Consider the following 21,138-nt stretch of genomic DNA (forward strand, 5'->3'; position numbering starts at 1 on the left):
TACGTATACATCCTGGACGCATATACTCATGTACATACACGTTTGCCTTATGCTCTTAAAAAAACGATCGCAAATCCCCTAAAGAACTTTTGTTTATGTGAGTTATATCTATCAGTTTTAACTGTATTAGATATTAAAACAGAGGCGATTTCCAAATATTTATTTATTTTAAAATGGCAATTTAAAACCCACTGCATGTTAACATAAATAACATTTCTGTGAAAAATAATGGTATCTTTGAACATCGTAGTGAGAAAAGTGGCATTCTGCTCACACTTGAGAATCTCTTTAATGTCGGGCTTTAGTGAGACAGCTGGATTCTCAGATCCGCTCCAGCTTTCAACCTGCTGCAATATCACACGGAATGTGGTCTCTGGAAAATTCCACTGCACGCTCAAGGGAGAAAGAATGAAAAAGGCAAATGACATCTTCGCGTTGTTATGAAAATAGTTTTGGCCACACTTTGAGAACTGCTAGTATAGAGTATAATCACAGCCATGCAAAAACACACATAAAAATTTCTGAATAAAAGTGTCACGATGCCCCCTAGTGGTACCTCTGATTATTGCAATTGTGGCTACCAACGTGTGCGCGCGCGCGTGTGCACGCTTGCGATGTAGTGTGTGTGTGTGTGCAATATGGTGTGTAATGCGTACATGTGATCCGTGTGTCTGCGGGTGGGGTGGGGTGTGTCGTCGATGCATGTGCCGCCCGGTTGTGGTGCTGTGTGCGGTGCGTGTGTGTGCATGTGTGTGCTACGTTGTACGTGGCATGTGTGCGTGTGCTGTGCTGGGTATGCACACACGTGCTGTGTGCGCGTGCATGCGTTGCATGCACGCGGTGTGTCTGCGTGTGCGTGTGCGTGTGCGTGTGCGTGTGCGTGTGCGCAGGACTCGTACATAGGAGAATGGAATTATTACTCCGCCACCTTCTGCGCACGTGCCTGGCCTGCACCAAGTGTTTTACTGTTAGTGAAACATCTGTGACGCGGCCCAGGACGGGGCCAGGCAGGTGTAAGTCCTCAGGGGGCGCTCACGCCTCTCCACCCGCCTCGTGCATCGGGCTTAACCTCCCTCGGCAAGGAAGACTTTTGGAGGTGCAGCACCTCGCTCAAGGTTTCACAGCTCGGAAGCGGTCGGTCCAGGACTCAGACCCGGGTCTTCTGATCACTGTGGCATGCAGTCACCTTGTACTGAGGATGACCTCTAAGTTAGAAAAATCGTCAATATGGTATGATCAAACAATGTGTTAAAAGGCAGACAAATTCCTGAATAAAAATAATAAGACAGCATCACCTTGGCATCCTCTCTGCCCCGTTACACTTGGTGTGTGTGCATACGCTTAGGCTATGTGCAGATTAGGAAAGACATGAACTGTCACGCACGGGGCACCGAGGAGATGCCCAGCACTGTGCAAGACACTTTCACATTCAAGTATAAACCGAACACGTACACGGTCTCAATCTCAAAAGGCAGGTGCGCAAAAGGCAACTCTATTTTTCATCACTCAATTTTAATTTCGGATTCCAGTTTCTGTAAGCATAATCTAGTCCCTCCCAGGAACACTCAGCCCCATCTATGGTCACTCAGCACTTTGAGCAGAGTCATCCTACCCTGTCCTCGCCCTTTTCCTCGGGTGGAGCCAGGCTTCCGGGAGAGGGATGCCTGCTCCCAGTCCGCAGCATCCTCCTGCACTGTGCCCACCATCATCCACTGAAATCCAGCCCACCCCAGCCACAGCCACCTGCTGGAAGGGAAAGCACTCTGCATGCTTTTGTCAATGCTGAGGACTCCCGAGGTGAGAGAGAGAGAGAGAGAGATCCAGGGACACGCAACTGCTCTCCCCTTCTCAGCCCCTGGAGTCCTTCAACCTTGTGGCCAGCCTGCTCTCTGGGCCAAGAGCCCTTCTCAACATATTCACTGCCCAGCCCCGGGGTTTCCTCCAGCCAGCAGACCCCCCTCCCAGCTCTTACATCAACCTCCACTCCTCCCCACTCTGTTTTTCATGCAGAAAAACATTTAGACGGGCACACCTTGGTGGCTCAGGCCGTTAAGCGTCTGTCTTCAGCTCAGGTCATGATCTCAGGGTCCTGGGATCGAGTCCCACTCCCGCTGAGCAGAGAGTCTGCTTCTCCCTCTGCCCCTCCCCCCCCACTCATACTCTCTCTCAAATAAATAGATAAAATCTTTTTTTAAAAAACCATTTACACAGAGTCCTTCAGGATTTGTCTCTCGAGAGTCAAACCAAGTTAAAAAGATCTTGATTTTCAAACTAATGTTCCCTCTGCGGTGAGTTCCCAAAATCCATTCAGAAACTTGCTGGCTTTTTATTCTCTCTGGGTCTGAGATCTCAGTGCCCTCCCTTGGCTGGGTCCAGGAAGTGCCCTGGGAAAGCCCACAGGGCCCACCGTGAAGGTAATTAACATGCGTGGGACCAACTGGATGCCAATATGACCCAAAATGTATATTCGGAGAGCCCAAGAAACAGGGAGCCAGATCCTTGCTGGCCAGCTTGCTCACCTTTGTCTTCCCCCAGCCCTGAAAGAAGGAAGGACTTCTTCCATGCCCCATGCCAGCTCCCGGGATCCTGACCAGTGCGGGTCTGGAGGGACCCACATCCCTGGCATGAATAGGAAAGCAAAGGTCACAGGAGAGATAAGCAGAGGTTCTCAACAGAATCCCTGGGAAGCTAGGGTATATGCACATTCCTGGGCCCGACCCCAGAACTCTGTGTTCAGGAGGTCTGGGGCAGAGCCTGAGAATCTGCATTTCCAAAAAACTCCATTGCCACTGGCCCAGGACCACATTGGTGCAAAGGACCCAGTGGCTTGAGGGAAGGGGACAGAGACTCCTGGAGGGGCTGACTTCAGAGAAGAAAGAAAAGATAGCATTGAGAGAAGCAATTGTAGTGAGAACCCTGAACGAGATAGAGGTACCAATATAGATGAATATGGACGGATAGATACACATAGACATACGCACACAGATTAGATATATATATAGATTAGAGACAGATTAGATAGAGTTATAGATGTGGATATAGATACATTCCCAAATCTTTGTTTTTTCTTATTGTTTCTTGGTAATATCTTCTTGACTCTCCTTAAGAGTTCTCATTACAGGAGCACCTGGGTGGCTCAGTCGGTTAAGCATCTGCCTTTGGCTCAGGTCATGATCTCGGGGATTGAGCCCTGCAGTGCTGGGCTCCCTGCTCAGTGTAGGGGAGGAGAGGTCTGTTTCTCCCTCTCCCTCTGCCCCTCCCCCAAGTTCATGTGCAGGCTTGTGCGCGCTCGCTCTCTCAAATAAATAAAATCTTTAAAAAAAAAGTTCTCGTTACAATTACTTCCTAAATTTTTATTACAATTTTCACTTTGTCATTTACCTATACATTTTTATGTATCTGTATATTTTATATTTATATTCTATTTGTATTTATTTTTATTATGGTTATTTATTTCATACACACCCATCCATATGTTACATACACAAACATACATTCAGGTAATAAAATTCAGTAGAGGTGGTAAAAAAAATAAATTGGATGTTGCTGGTAACATAATTCATGATCCAAAAGGTCAAAAAGAAGAGCTAACATTATCCCTATTATCACCCCCTGCACACAACCCCAAATTCCTGCCCCCTCGCTTCCTTGAACTCTCTTGATGAAACTGCAACTTGGTTAAATCCAACTCGCCTGCAGAAGGGGGCTGGGAAAGTCACAAGCCACGTGGACCTGAGGGGCCTCACTTCTGTCCCTGACTGTGAACCCTGAGAGGCAATTCCTGCCAGGCCACACTGTGCTTCCCTCTCCTGTCCATTACCCCGTGTACAGAAGGCTGTTTCACACTTCCTCCACCCTCCCCCAGAATCTGCCCCACCTTCTCTACCTCCCACCTGCTACAGGAGACCCACCTGCTACCAGAGATCCCGAGTGGTCCCTCCTCACCTCTTCAAGGTTCGGCTCCGAAAACTCTCTCCCCTCTCCCCTACATCATCAGTTCTCACTCTACAAGATCTTCTTCAACAGCATATAAAAAGGCTGTTATCTCTCCCAGCCAAGAAGAACAAATGAAAACACCCTTGGCTTGCACCTACTTCCCCTGCCAGTATCTGCCCATTTCTGGTCTGTACTTGTCTCTCATTCCTCCTCATTCACCATCTCTCTTTAGCTTACTTTAGCCAGGCTTTTTGCACATGGATCTGACCAATTGCTCTTCTCAAGGTTACAGATCATTTCCACCTAGATCCCACGGCCAGTCCTCAGTCACCACGCACCGCCCCATCTTGGCCACTCTTTTCTCCTTGTAACATTTTCCTCCGAAGTTTCATACTATCTCCTGGTCCTCATTCCCCTACCTAAAGGTTCCTTCTCTGGGACCTTGCTGGCTACTCTTCTTCTCCATGACCTTCTTTTCCCCTCTACCTCCCCTGGCTCCCTTGGTGACTGCTCATCCAGAGCTCCTCCCAGCCCTTCCCGGCAAGTGGAAGACCATATGTGACTGACTCTTGCCGATGAGCTGTGAGCAGAAGACACAGGTCACTTCCCAGCAAAGCCTGCCACATGACTCTCCAGCTGTCTTTTCTCCTGCTGCAGCTATTTGGAGAAATCTTCATGTTGACGTGCGGAACCGAAACACCAAAGCTGCCTGATCGCTGAGTCACTCTATGAAAGACAGATGTCCTGGAAATGAGCTTAGACCTGCGTCAGGCTTCATACGATTGAGCAATAGGCTTCCGTGTGTCCTGCCACTGGGATTTGGGGGCTATCTGTTACCGAGGCAGAACCCTAACCTATCCTGACCAATACAGTCACCTTATCCAGTATTACAGTTTTCAATATGATGCATATGCCCACAATTCACAGGTTTATAGATCCAGCCGAATTTGTCTCCTAGATTCCAGACTCAAATATACAACTGCTTACTCAACACTCCACCTGAGTTGTGAAACATCTCACACATAACAGATCCAAAACCGAATTCTTGATTTTACCCCCAGAGCATTTCTCATTTCAGCTTGTGGCAACTCTACCAACCACCATAGTCCATAGGGAGCAACCTCCACTGCTACCACCCTGATCCCGTCTATTAGTATAGCACCTCCTATGAGGGATCCCGCCTCTACCTTTACGTCTATTTCTATACACTCTATACCTGTAAGATCTCTTCCTAGCAGCTTAGTAAGAAAGAGCCTTTACAACCTAAGTCAAATCAAGTCATTCTTCTTTCTCGAAACCCTATAACAGCCTCCCATTGTAGGTAGAGTAAATCCAAAGTCTTTATTGTGACTGCAAGACCCTACAGGTTCTAGGGGCGCCTGGGTGGCTCAGTTGGTTAAGCGACTGCCTTCGGCTCAGGTCATGATCCTGGAGTCCCTGGATCGAGTCCCGCATCGAGTCCCACATCGGGCTCCCTGCTCGGCAGGGAGTCTGCTTCTCCCTCTGACCCTCCCCCCTCTCATGCTCTCTCTGTCTCATTCTTTCTCTCTCAAATAAATAAATAAAATCTTTAAAAAAAAAAAAAAAGACCCTACTGGGTCTAGATCTGTTAGCCATCAGAATCCCCACATCCACTCTGGGCCAGTCACACCAGCTTCCTTGCTCTTCCTCCAACATGTAGGGCACGCTCCTTTCTGAGGACCTTTGTAATAGCTGCTCCCTAGAACATTCCTCCTTCAGGTCCTGAAAATGTCACTCCCTCACCTTATTTTCTTAAATCTCACCTTCCCAAGAAGCCTACCCTGAACATTTACTTAAAATTAAAGAAGGTTCCCATCTCAACACTCCCAATCCTTCTGACCCTACTCTACTTGTCTTTTTCTTTTTTCTTAATATTTTATTTTTTATTTCTTTTTTAAGATTTATTTATTTATTTGAGAGAGAGTGAGCGAGCATGTCAGGGGAGGTGCAGAGGGGGAAGAAGAAGGAGAGAGAATCTCCAGCAGACTTCCCACTGAGCGAGGAGCCTGACACGGGGCTCGACCCCACAATCCCAAGAGGACCTGAGCCAAAACCAAGAGTCAGATGCCCAACCGACTGAGCCACCCAGATGCCCCATCTACTTGTCTTTTTCTTCCTTAATATATATCACTTTCATTTATATTTAAAAATCTACTTCTTTATTTATTATGTCTCCTCATGCTAAAATATAAGGTCCGTGAAGGTAGGGTTCTTTGTATCGCTCATTGATATAACCCAAGTGCCTATATTCGGGCACAGAAGAGGTCCTCACATGTTCGTCAAATAAATATGTAAATAAAGAACTCCCCAAACACCATAAAAGATAAAGAAATCATTCATGAGAAGAAAAGCAACTTGGACAACAGACAATGAATAGTAGCCCCAAAATGAAAGACATAAGCAAAGAAAAGGAATAATGCAAGATACAACCCATGAAAACTTCCCCTATCTGAAAAAAATATTTTATTTTTCCAACAGAAAATGTCAAGCTAAGTACCAGGAAGAGTTCATTTTTATTTTTATTTTTTAAGATTTTATTTATTTATTTGACAGAGAGAGAGACAGCAAGAGAGGGAACACAGCAGGGGGAGTGGGAGAGGGAGAAGCAGGCTTCCTGCGGAGCAGGGAGCCCGATGCGGGGCTCGATCCCAGGACCCTGGGATCACGACCTGAGCCGAAGGCAGACGCTTAACGACTGAGTCACCCAGGCGCCCCTATTTATTTATTTTTTTAAAGATTTTATTTTTTTAAGTAATCTCTACGCCCTACATGGGGCTCGAACTCACAACCCCAAGATGAAGAGTTGCAGGGTCTACTGACTGAGCCAGCCAGGCACCCCCAGAGTTTATTTTTAAAGTCATAAATATAAACATTTCCTGTGGAATTTTTAAACTACAGTGATCAGGGACGCCTGGGTGGCTCAGTCAGTTAAGTGTCCGACTCTTGATTTTGGCTCAGGTCATGATCTCGGGTTCCTGAGATTGAGCCCTGCGTTGGGCTCCGTGCTCGGCGGGGAGTCTGCTTGAGATTCTCTCTCTCTGTCTCTCCCTCTATGCCTCCCCCTTGCTCTCTCTCTCTCTAAAATAAATAAATAGGGCGCCTGGGTGGCTCAGTTGGTTAAGCGACTGCCTTCGGCTCAGGTCATGGTCCTGGAGTCCCTGGATCGAGTCCCGCATCGGGCTCCCTGCTCGGCAGGGAGTCTGCTTCTCCCTCTGACCCTCCTCCCTCTCATGCTCTCTGTATCTCATTCTCTCTATCTCAAATAAATAAATAAATAAATCTTTAAAAAAATAAAAATAAAAAAATAAAATAAAATAAAATAAATAAATCTTAAAAAAAAAAATACAGTGATCAAAAGAAAATCCTACAGCCTTCCAGAAAGAAAGAACAAGATCCTCACCAAAGAAAATCACACTTCCAATATATTTCTCAGAAAGTCCACCATAAAAATACCCTTTCTGAAGAAATTATTCAAGGATATTCTCATCAACGTGAAAATTAAATAAGAACAATGACCTCGAGATAGGAGGAAAACAAAGTGTACAGGAAATACTGGTGAATGATAAATCTAATAAAAATGTAACCTGCTTTATGAATTAACTACGTCAAACTGTGCATTAGGAGCTCGGTGCTACCTCTCCACCAAATCAGGAAATTCCCAGCTCGCCATTATAACATGGAGATGGTATATAGGAGATGGGCCTGAGCAGGTCCAGAAAGCCCAAATAAATGACCTGGGATCAGATCTTATATGACCGGCCCATGCTGCTTTGCTGCCATCCCCCCATGGCCTCAGCAGGATTCCCTAGGACCATGAAATGAAGAGGGGAAAAGCACAATTTGCCAGCACCAGCCTACAGTGGACAGCCACACCGGAAATAAGAACAACAATTTTTAAAGATAAGTGGAAATGTTAGGTGTCAAAAATATAATAGTAGAGAGGCCCCTGGGTGGCTCAGTCGATTAAGTGTCTTACTTCTTAACTGAGCATAATTAAAAAAAAAAAAAGTGTCCGACTCGTGATTTCAGCTCAGGTCATGATCTCAGGGTCGTGGGATCGAGCCCTGCATCAGGATCCGCTCTGGATGCACAACCTGCTTGAGATTCTCTCTCTCTCTCTGCCTCTCCCCCAGCCCTCTCGCTCTTTCTCTCTCTCTCTAAAATATATACATATTTATAAAACACTAGAAATAAAGATCACAATAGATGTCATAAATAATAGGAAAGGTAAAACTAAAGAGAGAACTGGTCAATTGGAATATCAGATGAAGGACCTCTCCCAGAAGGAATTGGGAAAGGATAGTGAGTTAGAAAATATAAAAAGGATGGGTGCCTGGGTGGCTCAGTCAGTTAAGCATCTGTCTTCGGCTCAGGTCATGATCCCAGGGTCCTGGGATCGAGCCCCGCTTCGGGGTCCTTGCTCAGCTGGGAGCCTGCTTCTCCCTCTCCCCCTGTTGCTTCCCCTGCTTGTACTCTCTCTCTGTCTCTGACAAATAAATAAAATCTTTAAAAAAAAAAAAAGGAACAGGAGAGGGAGGGGAAAAACTATGAAAGTTTAGAAAGTAAATAATGTATTACTAAATAACCCTTAGCAGAAAGCAAATTAAGAAATATTTAAAACTGAACCTCCCCCCTCTCATGTACTCGCTCTCTCTCATTCTCTCTCTCTCAAATAAAAAAATAAAATCTTTAAAATAAAAAAAACCCTGAACCTGAGAGATGTCAAAATTTGTGGATGCAACTAACAGTATTTGAAAGAAAATGTATATCTCTATAGGCATTTATTGGGAAACAAGAAATATTAAAAACAAATGAAATAAGCATTCAACTCAAAAAAAAAAAAATTGGAAGAACAACAGACCAAATCCAAGGAAACGAGAAAGGGAAACAGAATGAAGAGAATTACAGATAAAAACATAATAGGAAAGACTAGTAAAGATGACAGATACTCATAAATTATAAAATGCTAATAACTTTTAAACCTAGACAAAATGGATACATTCACAGACAAAACTTAAAAGACCAAAACTGCACAAGAAGGAAAGATAATTTGACTAGATTAATAATTGTGTCTTCATTGAAATGGTAGTCAAATACCCCCCTCCCACCCACAACTAGATGAAAAGAAAAAAGCCTGGCTCTGGCCCAGTTATTTTACACGTGTATCCTTCCAGACTTACAAGCAAGAATTAGTTCTCTTATACTAGCTGTTCTCTGGAACTGCACCATCTAATACAACACCCACTAGCCCCCAGCAGCTAGCAGCCCTTGAAATGTGGTCAAAAGGACTGGGAAAGCAAATGCTTATTTTTAGTTCACCTTCATTAATTTTAAGTTTAACTGAACAATCAATACCACTACTGGAAAAAAATTTTTAACATTTTATTTATTTGACAGAGAGAGAGAAAGAGCGCACGAGAAAGGGGGAGGGACAGAGGAAAAGGGAGAAGTAGGCTTCCCGCTGAGCAGGGAGCCCAACCCGGACCTGGGACCATGACCTGAGCCACCCAGCTGCCCCTGGAAAACTTTTTTAATGCTGTTCAGTTCAGTACTTCCTAAACTTATTCAGTCATGAAATCTTTTAATTTTTTTTTAATTTGCATGAAGTAAATTATAATTCGCTACTTTTGGTGTGCAGTTCTGTGAGTTTTGATGAAATGCATAGGACCATGTAACCAACATCACGCTTGGGACACTTGGGACGCAAAACAGTGCCCTAGCCCCACAACTGTCCTTCATACTTCTCCTTTTTAGCAAAACCTTTCCTCCACCCCTCACCCCTATCAACCACCAATCTATTCTCTGTCCACATAGTTTCTCTTTTTCCAGAATGTCGTTATAAACGGAATCCTAAGGGTGCAATCTATGGATATATCTATTCGAAAACTTTTCCAGATGTTTGAAATGACTCGGGGATGAGGATCTACTTTTTCAATTGTAAATTTATGAAATCTAAATACACATCATGTATTTCCTATGAAAATATCCAAATTAATGACATTGGTGCACACTGGCGTGAACCAACACAAAATTAATTTAAATAAGATACTGGACACAATAGCAAATATATATGCAAATATAAAAATTATTTATAGATTAACCCATTTGTACAAGGCCACTATGGAGAAAACGTCAACACTCTTTCAAAGGACATGAAAGGGGACACCTGGGTGGCTCAGTCGTTAAGCGTCTGCCTTCGGCTCAGGTCATGATCCCAGGGTCCTGGGGTCAAGTCCTGCTTCAGGCTCCTTCCTCAGCTGGGAGCCTGCTTCTCCCTCTGCCGGCCGCTCCCCGCTCGTGCTCTCTCTCTCTGACAAATAAATAAAATCTTCGGACTCCTGGCCTCACCGCCAACATGCACATGCATGGATCTGACCCCAAAGGCTTTGAGGACTGAATAACACGTTAGCCAAGCGACCGGGACTCGTGGCTCTTTAATATACAAAGAACCAGGCCACTGTGATCAATTTTCAAGAGAAATGACAAATAACACACCACCTTCACAATGACCCAGCCGTTGGAATTATCAGCTCTTAAAGCAGTTCTGGTTCTTCTCCTAGGCACATGGTGGGATTGCATGCCCTCCCCGTGAAGTGAGGCATGACCACGTGTCCACTCTGGTCAACAAAACGTGAGCAGAAGAACCTGGGTGACCTCTATGAGGAAGCCTTTAGGAGCAGAGATCACTACCCCCCCCCACCCGTTCCTTCCAACTACTGGGATGATGAAGAAGGTCCACAGGATGGGGGCTGTGCCGGCCCAGGCTCTAAGTGGGAAGAACGGGGAGGAACTCGGGCAACGAAGGCAGCTATGTGGTGTGATCATGAAATAAACTTTTGTTGTTTCAAGTCACTGACTCGCGGGTGTGGTTCTGAGCCCTGGGAACACAGCAGTGACCCACAGGGACAAGTTTCCCTCTGAGCTCCATTCCAGGGAGGGGAGGCAACTGTACTAAATAAAACTGCAACAGGAAAACGTTAGGAACTGATAAGTACCATGGAGGAAATTAAACTGGGTGAAGTGATCAAGAAGGACTGGAGGCTGGGAGGGGTGTGTATTTTAGAGCAGTTGGGGACCATGTCTCTGGAAAGTCGAACTGAGCTTGAATATGAAAGATGTTGATTAAAAAGTCCATCAGGGGGCACCTAGGTGGCTCAGTTGGTGAAGCGTCTGCCTTCGGCTCAGGTCATGATCCCAGAGTCCTGGGATTGAGTCCCGCAGGCTTCCTGCTCAGTGGGGAGTCTGCTTCTCCCTCTCCCTCTGCCACTCCCCCTGCTTGTTCTCTCTCTCTCTCTCCCCCCCCCGTCAAATAAATAAATAAATAAAAATCTAAAAAAAAGTTGATCAGGCTAAGACTAGGAGAAAATTATTCCAAGCAAAGATGGGAAAGCATATGCAAAGAATAAGTGTGGTGTGTTTAAGAAACAGAAAGAAATCATGTGGGGCTTAACAAATCTACAAATTTGCCTGGGTGGCAAATTTCTCAATTTGCCTTCAGCTCAGGTCATGTTCTCAGGGTCCTGGGATCAAACCCCGTGCAGGGCTCCCTGCTCGTGTGGGAAGCCTGCTTCTCCCTCTCCCTGCCTCCCTCCCTCTCTCTCTCTGTCAAATAAATAAATAAAATCTTTAAAAAAAAAAAAAAGAAGAAAGCTACAGATACTGATACGAAATAGGGTCAGAAAGATTGGCAAGGGTCAGATCACACAGGGCCTTGTAGGCTGTGATGGCTACATGGATGAGAGAATGGATGTGGATGGATGGGAGGCTGGGAGGCTGGGTGGATGGGTGGATGGAAATGGTCAAATCCTGGATGGTTAGAAACCCAAATCCACTTTATACCACTAGATGGAGCCAAACATTGATATTTGTTACTTAGTTGTTGCCGTCTTTCGCAGAAATTGGTATTTCTGGCTAGCATGATATTCCTCCCTGGGAAGCAGACAGGCTTCAAATCTCCTTAGAGCACAGGAGAGCTTCCCGACTAGTGAGGGTACTGGGCTGTTAGCTGCGCAGAGATACCGATGCCCTTGGCCCAGGAGTGACCTAGTAAAGTCTGAGGAAGCCAGATTCCCCAAGTGTTACCTCTGTCCATTCACAATGCTGTGTTATACAGCAAACATTAGCATGTTCTAGGCGGGTCATGATGTTAAAGAAAAAAAAAATAGGAGGTGCAACCTTAGAGAATGTTGTGTGCTTCACATTGCATCATTCAGGAGAGTGATCTGGCTTTTTTTTTTTTTTTTTTTTAAGATTTTATTTATTTGTCAGAGAAAGAGAGAGAGAGAACACCAGTAGGGGGAACAGCAAGCAGAGGGAGAAGCTGGATCCCCGCTGAGCAAGGAGCCCGATGTGGGACTCAATCCCAGTACTCTGGGATCATGACCTGAGCCCAAGGCAGATGTTTAACCAACTGAGCCACCCAGGCATCTCGAGTAATTTGGCTTTAACTGGCCATTCCTGGCAGCAGAGTACCAACTATGTCCAGATACTAAAGATTATAAAATGCCAACCAAAGTGGGAAACGTGTACTTGTGATGGGAAACATGTCAGCTTATGGGCCAATGCACAAAACCCATGAAACCTTGAGGTTCCACCTATTTGGATACCACTTTGGGATCAGGCAGGTCACCAGACCCACCCCGGGATGCTGCTTAACTCAATTTAAAGTGCACATCAAGGAGAAAATGAGTCATCTGCAACCATGGCATGCAGACAAGACGAAGTGTCCTGCAATGTGAAGCAAGGAGAGATCTGCAAGCAGGAAGATGAAAGGATCAGCACTGGGTCTTGGGAAGTCCTCAGGCTGAGGTGTCTAGAACAGAAGGGAAGAAGGAAAGTCCCAAGACACAAGCTGTCCTGGAGAGTGTCTGCAAAACAAGGCGAGAGGCCATCCAGGCAGGGGCACCAACCGGGCAAAGAAGGGCAGGGCCAGATGTCAGACACAGAGTCTGAGAAATGTAGGGAGAAGGCTTCCGACGATTAGAAAGGAAAATGAGGCAGGCAATGGGCAGAGGGTAGAATCATGCTCAGGAGGAGGGAGCAGGCAGGTGAAACTCAAGGCATAGAAAAAACAGGTTGGGAGAAGATTGGAGAAAAGGACAGGGAGGATGTGGGGGAGTAGGGGAGAACACGGGGAGGGCGGATTGGGCTACATGTTTGGGAGTGGGACTTCCTAATTATTATAGAACATTTCAAGCATATGAAAAACTATAGAAAATAACAAACATGTTAAGGTGTCTTTTAAATTTTACTATTTGTACGGAAAATAATCATACACATTCTCTTCACCCTGCTCCCCTTTCCCCAGACACTGGTAGGATTGAACTTTCAAAATCCCTTAAAGTTAGGGGTGGCATATACTTGCTTTGGCCAATGAAATGTATATAAGTGGGGACTCCTGAGTGGCTCAGTTGGTTAAGCATCTGCCTTCGGCTCAGGTCACGATCTCAGGGTCCTGGGATCCAGTCCCGTATCAGGCTACCTGCTCAGTGGTGAGCCTGCTTTTCCCTCTCCCTCTGCCGCTCCCCCTGCTTGTGCTCTCTCTCTCTCTCAAATAAATTAATAAAATCTTTGGAAAAAAACACTATTTTTGGGGCTCCTGGGTGGCTCAGTCGGTTAAGCGTCTGCCTTCGGCACAGGTCATGATCCCAGGGTCCTGGGATGGAGCCCTGCATCTGGCTCCTGGCTCAGCGGGGAGTCTGCTTCTCCCTCTCCCTCTGCTGCTCCCCCTGCTCATGCTCACTCTCTCCTGCTCTCTCAGTCTGTCAAATAAATAAACTCTTAAAAATAAATAAAAATGATTTTTCTAAAAGGAATTTATGTTTCTATGCAAAGTGGAATTTGGTCCAGGCTCTGGGCATTATAAACAAGCTCTTCAACTACATGAATGTCCACTGGTATTGAAAAGTCATGAAGGCTCTGGGTCTACTGCTTGGTAATCGCAGAGCATCTAACTCCCCTGTTCACCGCACTCCAGCAAAGACTAGCAGCAAACCCCTCCATCACAGTGACAGCTCAAACACCATCCCCACAGCTTCCCCACTACCTCCGCACCCCACTCTCCCCATAGAAAAGAGCTGGCCTTCAGGGCCCAGACAGAGCATAAACACCCAATGGAGATAGCTGGACCAGAATGCCAGGAGAACCAAGGGGCTTCTAAAGGGACAGCCATTGCCCATTTTCCCAATTTGTTGACACCACGGAATAGACTCTGAGCTGCCAAAGCTTCTGATCTTTCAAGAGGGCCAAAATCCAGATTTTTTTTTAAAGATTTTATGTATTTATTTGACAGAGGGAGACACAGTGAGAGAGGGAACACAAGCAGGGGGAGTGGGAGAGGGAGAAGCAGGGTTCCCGCGGAGCAAGGAGCCCGATGCGAGGCTCGATCTCAGGACCCTGGGATCATGACCTGAGCCAAAGGCAGACGCTTAATGACTGAGCCACCCAGGCGCCCCCAAAATCTAGATTTTAATGCCAAATCTTTTGATTTCTAAATATCTGCAACAACCTTTTTTTTTTTTTTAACTTAAGATTGAAACGCTCTGGGAGCCAAATACAAACGTTCTCCTGGTTTGGTGAGGCCCCTGTGTGGCGCTTTGCAAACAAAGTATGGGATGCTGATGCAACGTGAGTTTCCGTTTAGTCAGACTCCCTTCTCTTCCAAGCGATTCAGGGCGAGGGGATCACGCCGTGTGGGAGCCACGGTGGGGCTGACAGTCCTCGCATGGCTAACGTCTGCCCGCGCTCCTCACTGCAAAATCTGCTTTCTCGGTTAGGCAGGTTCTCTTATTACCCCCATTTAACTAATGAATAGAATCCGGACCTTCTGATTCCCAGTCCTGCAGATCTGTCGTATGTAGGGTTTTCTTTTTAATAAAAAAATCCTGATTTCTTGCCTCACCTGTCCCAGTTTCCTTACCCGCCCTTCTGGGGCTGGTTCTGAAGAGTGCTGCAGAAAAGTGGCGAAGTAGAAAAAGTAAATTATGAAATGAAAATCAGAAAGAGGAAATAGAGTCACGACGAAACTGAAGCCCTGGGGGCTGTATTCTAAGCTAGGCTGGGGGCACCCCCGGTAGGGGGGGGCAAGCCCAAGAGTAATTTTCTGGACGAGTCCTCCCGACTGGTGGGAATATGGGTGCTTCTTATGTTATGAATTGTGCTTTGCTGAACCTTTTCGAGGTTAAAGAAAGGAGAGGGAGGGTGGTGAGGAGGAAGGAGAACTTAGCGAACCGGGGAAAAAAAAAAATCTCTGCCCGCCCGCGCCGAGCCGAGCCCGCCGCCCACCCGCGCGCCCGCCCACCCCGAGTCCTCCGCCCGTCGCGGCCACGTGATGCGGCCAAGATGGCCGACGGGGAAGACGGCTGCTCGGCGGGGCGGGAGCCGGGACCGGAGTCGGGAGAAGAGTTCGAGATCGTGGACCGGAGCCAGCTGCCTAGCCCTGGCGAACTGCGGAGCGCGGCCAAGCCCCGGACCGGGCCGGAGGGCTGGTCGGCGCCCATCCTGACCCTGGCGCGAAAGGCCACGGGCAACCTGTCGGCGAGCTGCGGGAGCGCGCTGCGCGCGGCCGCGGGGCTGGGCGGCGCGGACGGCGCCGCGGACGGCGCGGCGCGCACAGGTAGGTTGCGGCCGGGCACTCCCCGCGCGCGCCCGCGGGACAGGGGGCCGTTGGGAGGTGGGAACCGAGCTGGCGAGGGCGTCGAAGCTCCGCAGCCTGTCCGACGAGTTGGGCAGAACCAAGCTGTTAGCACGTGTAAGCACTCGTCTGTTTTTCTTGATGCCGTGCAAGCCAAGATAAATGCGCGGGTTTGGACGGCCTAAGATTGGGCGGCTCCCCTAGCAGACCCTTCTAATTGTGTGCCCCAGACAACATCCTGACTCCCGGTGGCGGACTTGAAGAAAATGTATGAGTTCAAGCTTAGATAGTCGCTATTAAGCTTGAAAGTGCTCAAGAACTGAATCCGGTTCCGCTCTGTGCCGCGAATCTCCCAAATGCCAACCCGGCTCCCGCCTCGGCTGTCCCGACGCACCCCGGAGTGCGAGCTGCGAGGTGGACGTCAGGAGGCGGTGGTTCCAGGCGAGCCCTGCTGCGGCCAACTCCGTTGTGTGATGCGCGCAAGTCACCGCGTTTCCCAGACTGTGCAGTAGGGGTTTTTTGATTCACACAGTGAGCTCTCCTAGTCCTCTTCAGCCCTTGTTATTTGGAATAGAGTTTCAGCATGTTAGAAGAATAGGGAATAATGGGAATACTAAATGGTGATGATAAGAAGGGTGTGACTTGGAAAGCCCTATAAAGCCAGATATTGAGAGCTGTGCTCACCAATAGAGTAGCCACGACACACGTGTGAGGTTTAAGTGTTAAAACTAAAAATTCAGTTCTGTCTTCATAGAAAGTGTTGCGGGGCAGAGTTGATGGAAGACCGCAGTGCTAAGAATCATACTGTGCCTTTGCGGTTTCTTGATTCCCTCCTACCCACCGGTAAAGTTGCTGCTTAGAAGTCATTGCTGACCCAGCAGAGTGAATTGTGAGAATTTCAGTGGTTAAGAAAGAGTAACGAGTAGAGAAAAGTTTACCAGCAGACTTGTTTTGAGATCCTGGCAGTGGCAAGTGGGACTAGACGGTACTGAGGAAGCCTGTTCACAGCCTTTGCACACACCTGGGGGTGTTTGATTGCAAACCAGCCATTGGCGGTGAGTCCCCAAAGTCAAGGCACATGAGGGGTTCTGGAGGCCTCTGGGATCATGTAGCAAGCAAATAATAAATGTTAGCCGTTCGCCGATAAATGCCATGTGCCAGTGCCCAAAGTAGCACTGAGCACAGGATAAGTAATCGTAAGTATTTGCTTACTTACTAGGTGCCAGGTATTAGTGTTAGATCCGTACCGACGTTAATTCATTTAACCCTCAAAATAACCCCAGGTGATAGCAGGCCTGGCTTCCTGGTGTGCATCAGTGCAGGCTGTGATCCCTGTGGCCACCCGGGTACTCAGAGGTGCCCCACACTTTAAATCCTTATTGTCTTTGTTATTTTTTTGTTTTTTAAGATTTATTCATTTGACAGAGAGAACACAAGCAGTGGGAGTGGCAGGCAGAGGGAGAAGCAGGTTCCCTGCTGAGCAGAGAGCCCGACTGGGGCCTGAGCCAGGACCTTGGGACCATGACCTGAGCCGAAGGCAGATGCTTAACCCCCTGAGCCCCCCACGCCCCTGAATACTTGCTTTAAAATGCTGTCCCACAGGGGCCCTGTTAGCACAGCATGCCACAGTGATCCTGTACTCTATAGTTAACTGTCTTGTTTTGTTGTTGTTGTTTTAAGTAATAAAGGCAGGTGGTAAAAAAGAGAAGAAATCAAACCGTACAAAAGATCATTCAGTGTAGAGTATGTCCTCCTGGGCAGAAACTGCCCCCAATCCTATCATATCTTTCAGAGAGCCATCATACATACTTTCATCTCCCCACGCAGTTTTCACACAAACCACAGGACACACAGCAGGCTGTACATCTTGCTTGTTAACGTCTTCTCCTAAAGGATGGGTGACCAAGCATGTGTGTTCCGAAGAGTTAACGTGCTCAGCACAATGGCTTGCACACGGGTGCTCACTAAAGAGGGCATTCTTTCTTTCTTTCTCTTTCTCTCTTTTCTCTTTCTTTCTTTCTTTTAAGATTTTATTTATTTGGGGCGCCTGGGTGGCTCAGTCGTTGGGCATCTGCCTTCCGCTCAGGTCATGATCCCGGGGTCCTGGAATCGAGCCCCGTGTCAGGCTCCCTGCTCTGCAGGGAGCCTGCTTCTCCCTCTCCCACTCCCCCTGCTTGTGTTCCCTCTCTCACTGTCTCTCTCTGCCAGAGAGAGGGAGAGAGAGAGCACAAGCAGGGGGAGCAGCAGGCAGAAAGGAGCTGGTGCAGCTCCTTTCACAATGGATCACAGTAACATTTTCCCAGTTACGTTGCTGAACACAAGTTAGCCCTTGAGATGCTAAGTGAAAATTCCTGACAGTTGGGAAAGTGTTAAAAGTTTTCCTCCTTGTCAATAGAGGGGAACACTGTACTATATTATAAGATCCTTCAAGACACCAAAGGGCTACTCAAAAGTAAAACTCAAATATATCAAGAATCTACTTACTCCTCTGTAATTGAGAACCCAACAACAACAAAAAAACCCATACAGCCCACTCCCCATCCTGCGTACTCACTCTCTATACCAAAGGTGACAACAAGCTGTGAGCTCTTTGTGTCTGGTAGTTGCATTTTATATGCTGCATAGTATAAAAGCATTAAAACAAAAAAATTCTGGGACACCTAGGTGGCTCAGTCAGTGAAGCGTCTGCTTTTGGCTCAGGTCATGATCCCAGGGTCCTGGGATCAAGTCCCACATGGAGCCTGCTTCTCCCTCTGCCTGCCGCTCTCCCTACTTGTGCTCTCTCTCTCTGACAAATAAATATTTTTTAAAAATAAAATAAAAAATAAAGCAAATTTTTTTTTTTAGCCAGTGAGCAGGCTTTACATAAAAATCCAGATGTCCAGCTTCTGAAAACTCGGTGCCCGACCCTGTTGACCAGCATTCTTCCCACCAGAGGGTGGTGCTCAGCGGGGTTGCTCCCTGGATATCCATGGGGCCCCAGGTCCCCTCGAGCTCATCCTCCCATAGCAGCACTCATTTCTGTCCCAGCCTGGCCCCTGCGCAACAGTCAAGATGGAGATCCCTGAACAGACCATTTATTTGGCAATTCAGGAAGTATAGAACTTGGTGACATCCTGTGTGTTTTGCTGATGTGCTGAACTATTATTTTTTTTTTAAGATTTTATTTATTTAGGGGTGCCTGGGTGGCTCAGTCGGTTAAGCGACTGCCTTCGGCTCAGGTCATGATCCTGGAGTCCCTGGATCGAGTCCCACATCGGGCTCCCTGCTGAGCAAGGAGCCCGATGTGGGACTCCATTCCAGGAACCTGGGATCATGACCTAAGCCAAAGGCAGATGCTTAACGAGCCACCCAGGCGCCCTGTGCTGAACTCTTATTAATGAAGCTTAGAGATGTGAATAGCTTGGCCAAAGTCACAAAGCCAGTAAACCTGAGAGATGGAATGGCTTAAAAATCCACTTCACATTTTCCAGAGCTCTAAATTGAGCACGAATGGGAACAGGTGAGTCATGGAGCAGAGGGATGGGTGGGATGGCTGCGGAACACAGCCCTGTACCCAGGAACGGTGATAGTGATGTGGGAAACAAAGGCCAAAGAAAAACTAAATATCCATACTACCTGCAGCCCATTGGCAAGTCCTTGAAACAGGCCGAGTGACATTCTTCTAGGAACTCTGCTGTCTCCATGCTGATACTTTGCTAAGGGCAAAAGGCAATCTTAACCCAACCCCCGGGTCCTGTAAATCTACTTTAACATATAAAACTTCATTTGGAAACTTCCTTTATCTCTAAACCTCCCCCCTCAAGATACATGTTGGCAATCATCCCCCAAGCATATGGCCCACCGATATACATCTGAAGGGTCTCATTACTAAGGTTTTATTAGATGATAATAAATGGCCTTTTCCCAACAATAGCTAGCCCCCTCAGGGTCCTGGAAACCTTGCTTCCAAATTCCTTAGAGACTTACACTATCCCTGACCCCCTCCCAACTTGAAAGTATATAATGGGCCACTCCTCACGACATCAGTGCCCATGGGTCCTGTCCCGTGCTTTAATAAAACCTCCTTTTTGCACCAAAAACGGATCAGGAATTCTTTCTTGGCTGTCGGCTCTGAACCCCAACATCTTTCCTACATCAACAGAAGCCACTGCCACCCACTTCTGATCACCTAAAACACTAGTCTTCATGTTGTTTTGCTCACATGACCCCCTAAAAAAAATCTTCAGCTTTTAAGGTTGACATGTTTTCTGGCGTACTGTAAATATTAGCTTTTTTTTTTTTTTTTAAAGATTTTATTTATTTGACAGAGAGAGACAGCGAGAGAGGGAACACAAGCAGGGGGAGTGGGAGAGGGAGAAGAAGGCTCCCCGCAGAGCAGGGAGCCCAGTGCGGGGCTTGATCCCAGGACCCTGGGATCAGGACCTGAGGTGAAGGCAGACGCTCAACTGACTGAGCCACCCAGGTGCCCCAAATATTAGCTTTTTAAAATAAAAGTGTTACATCATTCTTTAAGTGGCATGTAAATACCTAAATGATTTGATAAGCACTACCATCCATCTTAAATAAGTTATTTGAAGACTTTACCATTTTTTTAAAGATATTTCTTTTTGAGTAATCTCTACACCCAACGTGCAGCTCGAACCAACCCCAAGATCAAGAGTCGCATGCTCTACCAACTGAGCCAACCAGGCGCCCCTGAAAACTGTACGTTTTCCCTTTTACTCCTTGAACTTGAATTTCTATTCCACTTCCATATGTTTTAAATTTTTTTATTATTTTAAAAAAATTATTTTTTTTAAAGATTTTTTATTAGAGTACAAGCAGGGGGAGCGGCAGGCGGAGGGAGGGGGAGCAGCAGGCAGTGGGAGAAGGAGAAGCAGGCTCCCGCAGGGAGCCTGACATGGGGCTCGATCCCAGGACCCTGGGATCATGACCTGAGCCGAAGGCAGACGCTTAACCATCTGAGCCACCCAGGTGCCCCCAAAATTATTTATTATTTTAAAAAATTTTATTTATCATTCTGTCATACATTTCAGGGAAAAAAAGTAAATTAAAATTCAATAAACTTTTTTTGTGACTAAAGCTCTAAGTATAAAATATTTTTCTTGTGGAATGAATTACCATTAAAATAAGAAATGCTAAGTTGACAAAAGGGTATAATTTTTATACATAATTACTATAAACTTTTCTTGTTATTGTTTCTCTTAATGGGCTGGTTTGGTTTTTTCATTAGCATGTATCCATAAATGAAAATACATGGTTTACTCATAAAATATATGATGGGACTCAGCATCAATTTTATTCCCATTTTTTGGTTTTTTGATAGATGAGAGCCCTCAGAAGCCTGGTTCATATAAACAGGAAATAGAAATGGACAGTTTTGTTATAGTAATGTCAAACTTTTGAATTCCTTCCAAGTTATGTGCCCCAAGTCACATTGATCTTTTGTCAAAATTTTATTTTTTGTTCCTTTGTTTTTGTTTAATAAAAATGAAAATCACCTGACTTGCAAAAGGATGCAACCCAATCATATTAAATTTCTCAGC

At 46.4% G+C, this 21,138-nt stretch overlaps 1 protein-coding gene across 1 annotated transcript in view; it reads left to right on the forward strand.

Moving 5' to 3' along the window:
* Positions 1-15,297: 15,297 nt before the first annotated feature.
* Positions 15,298-21,138, forward strand: part of RUFY1 (RUN and FYVE domain containing 1) — a 57,591-nt gene continuing 51,750 nt past the window's right edge. Inside the window, exon 1 of the mRNA XM_021690917.1 lies at positions 15,298-15,571. Coding sequence (XP_021546592.1) covers positions 15,298-15,571 — 274 coding nt within the window. The remainder of the gene's footprint in view (positions 15,572-21,138) is intronic.

This window comes from Neomonachus schauinslandi, chromosome 7 (assembly GCF_002201575.2).
Source record: "Neomonachus schauinslandi chromosome 7, ASM220157v2, whole genome shotgun sequence".
Taxonomy (NCBI): Eukaryota; Metazoa; Chordata; class Mammalia; order Carnivora; family Phocidae; genus Neomonachus; species Neomonachus schauinslandi.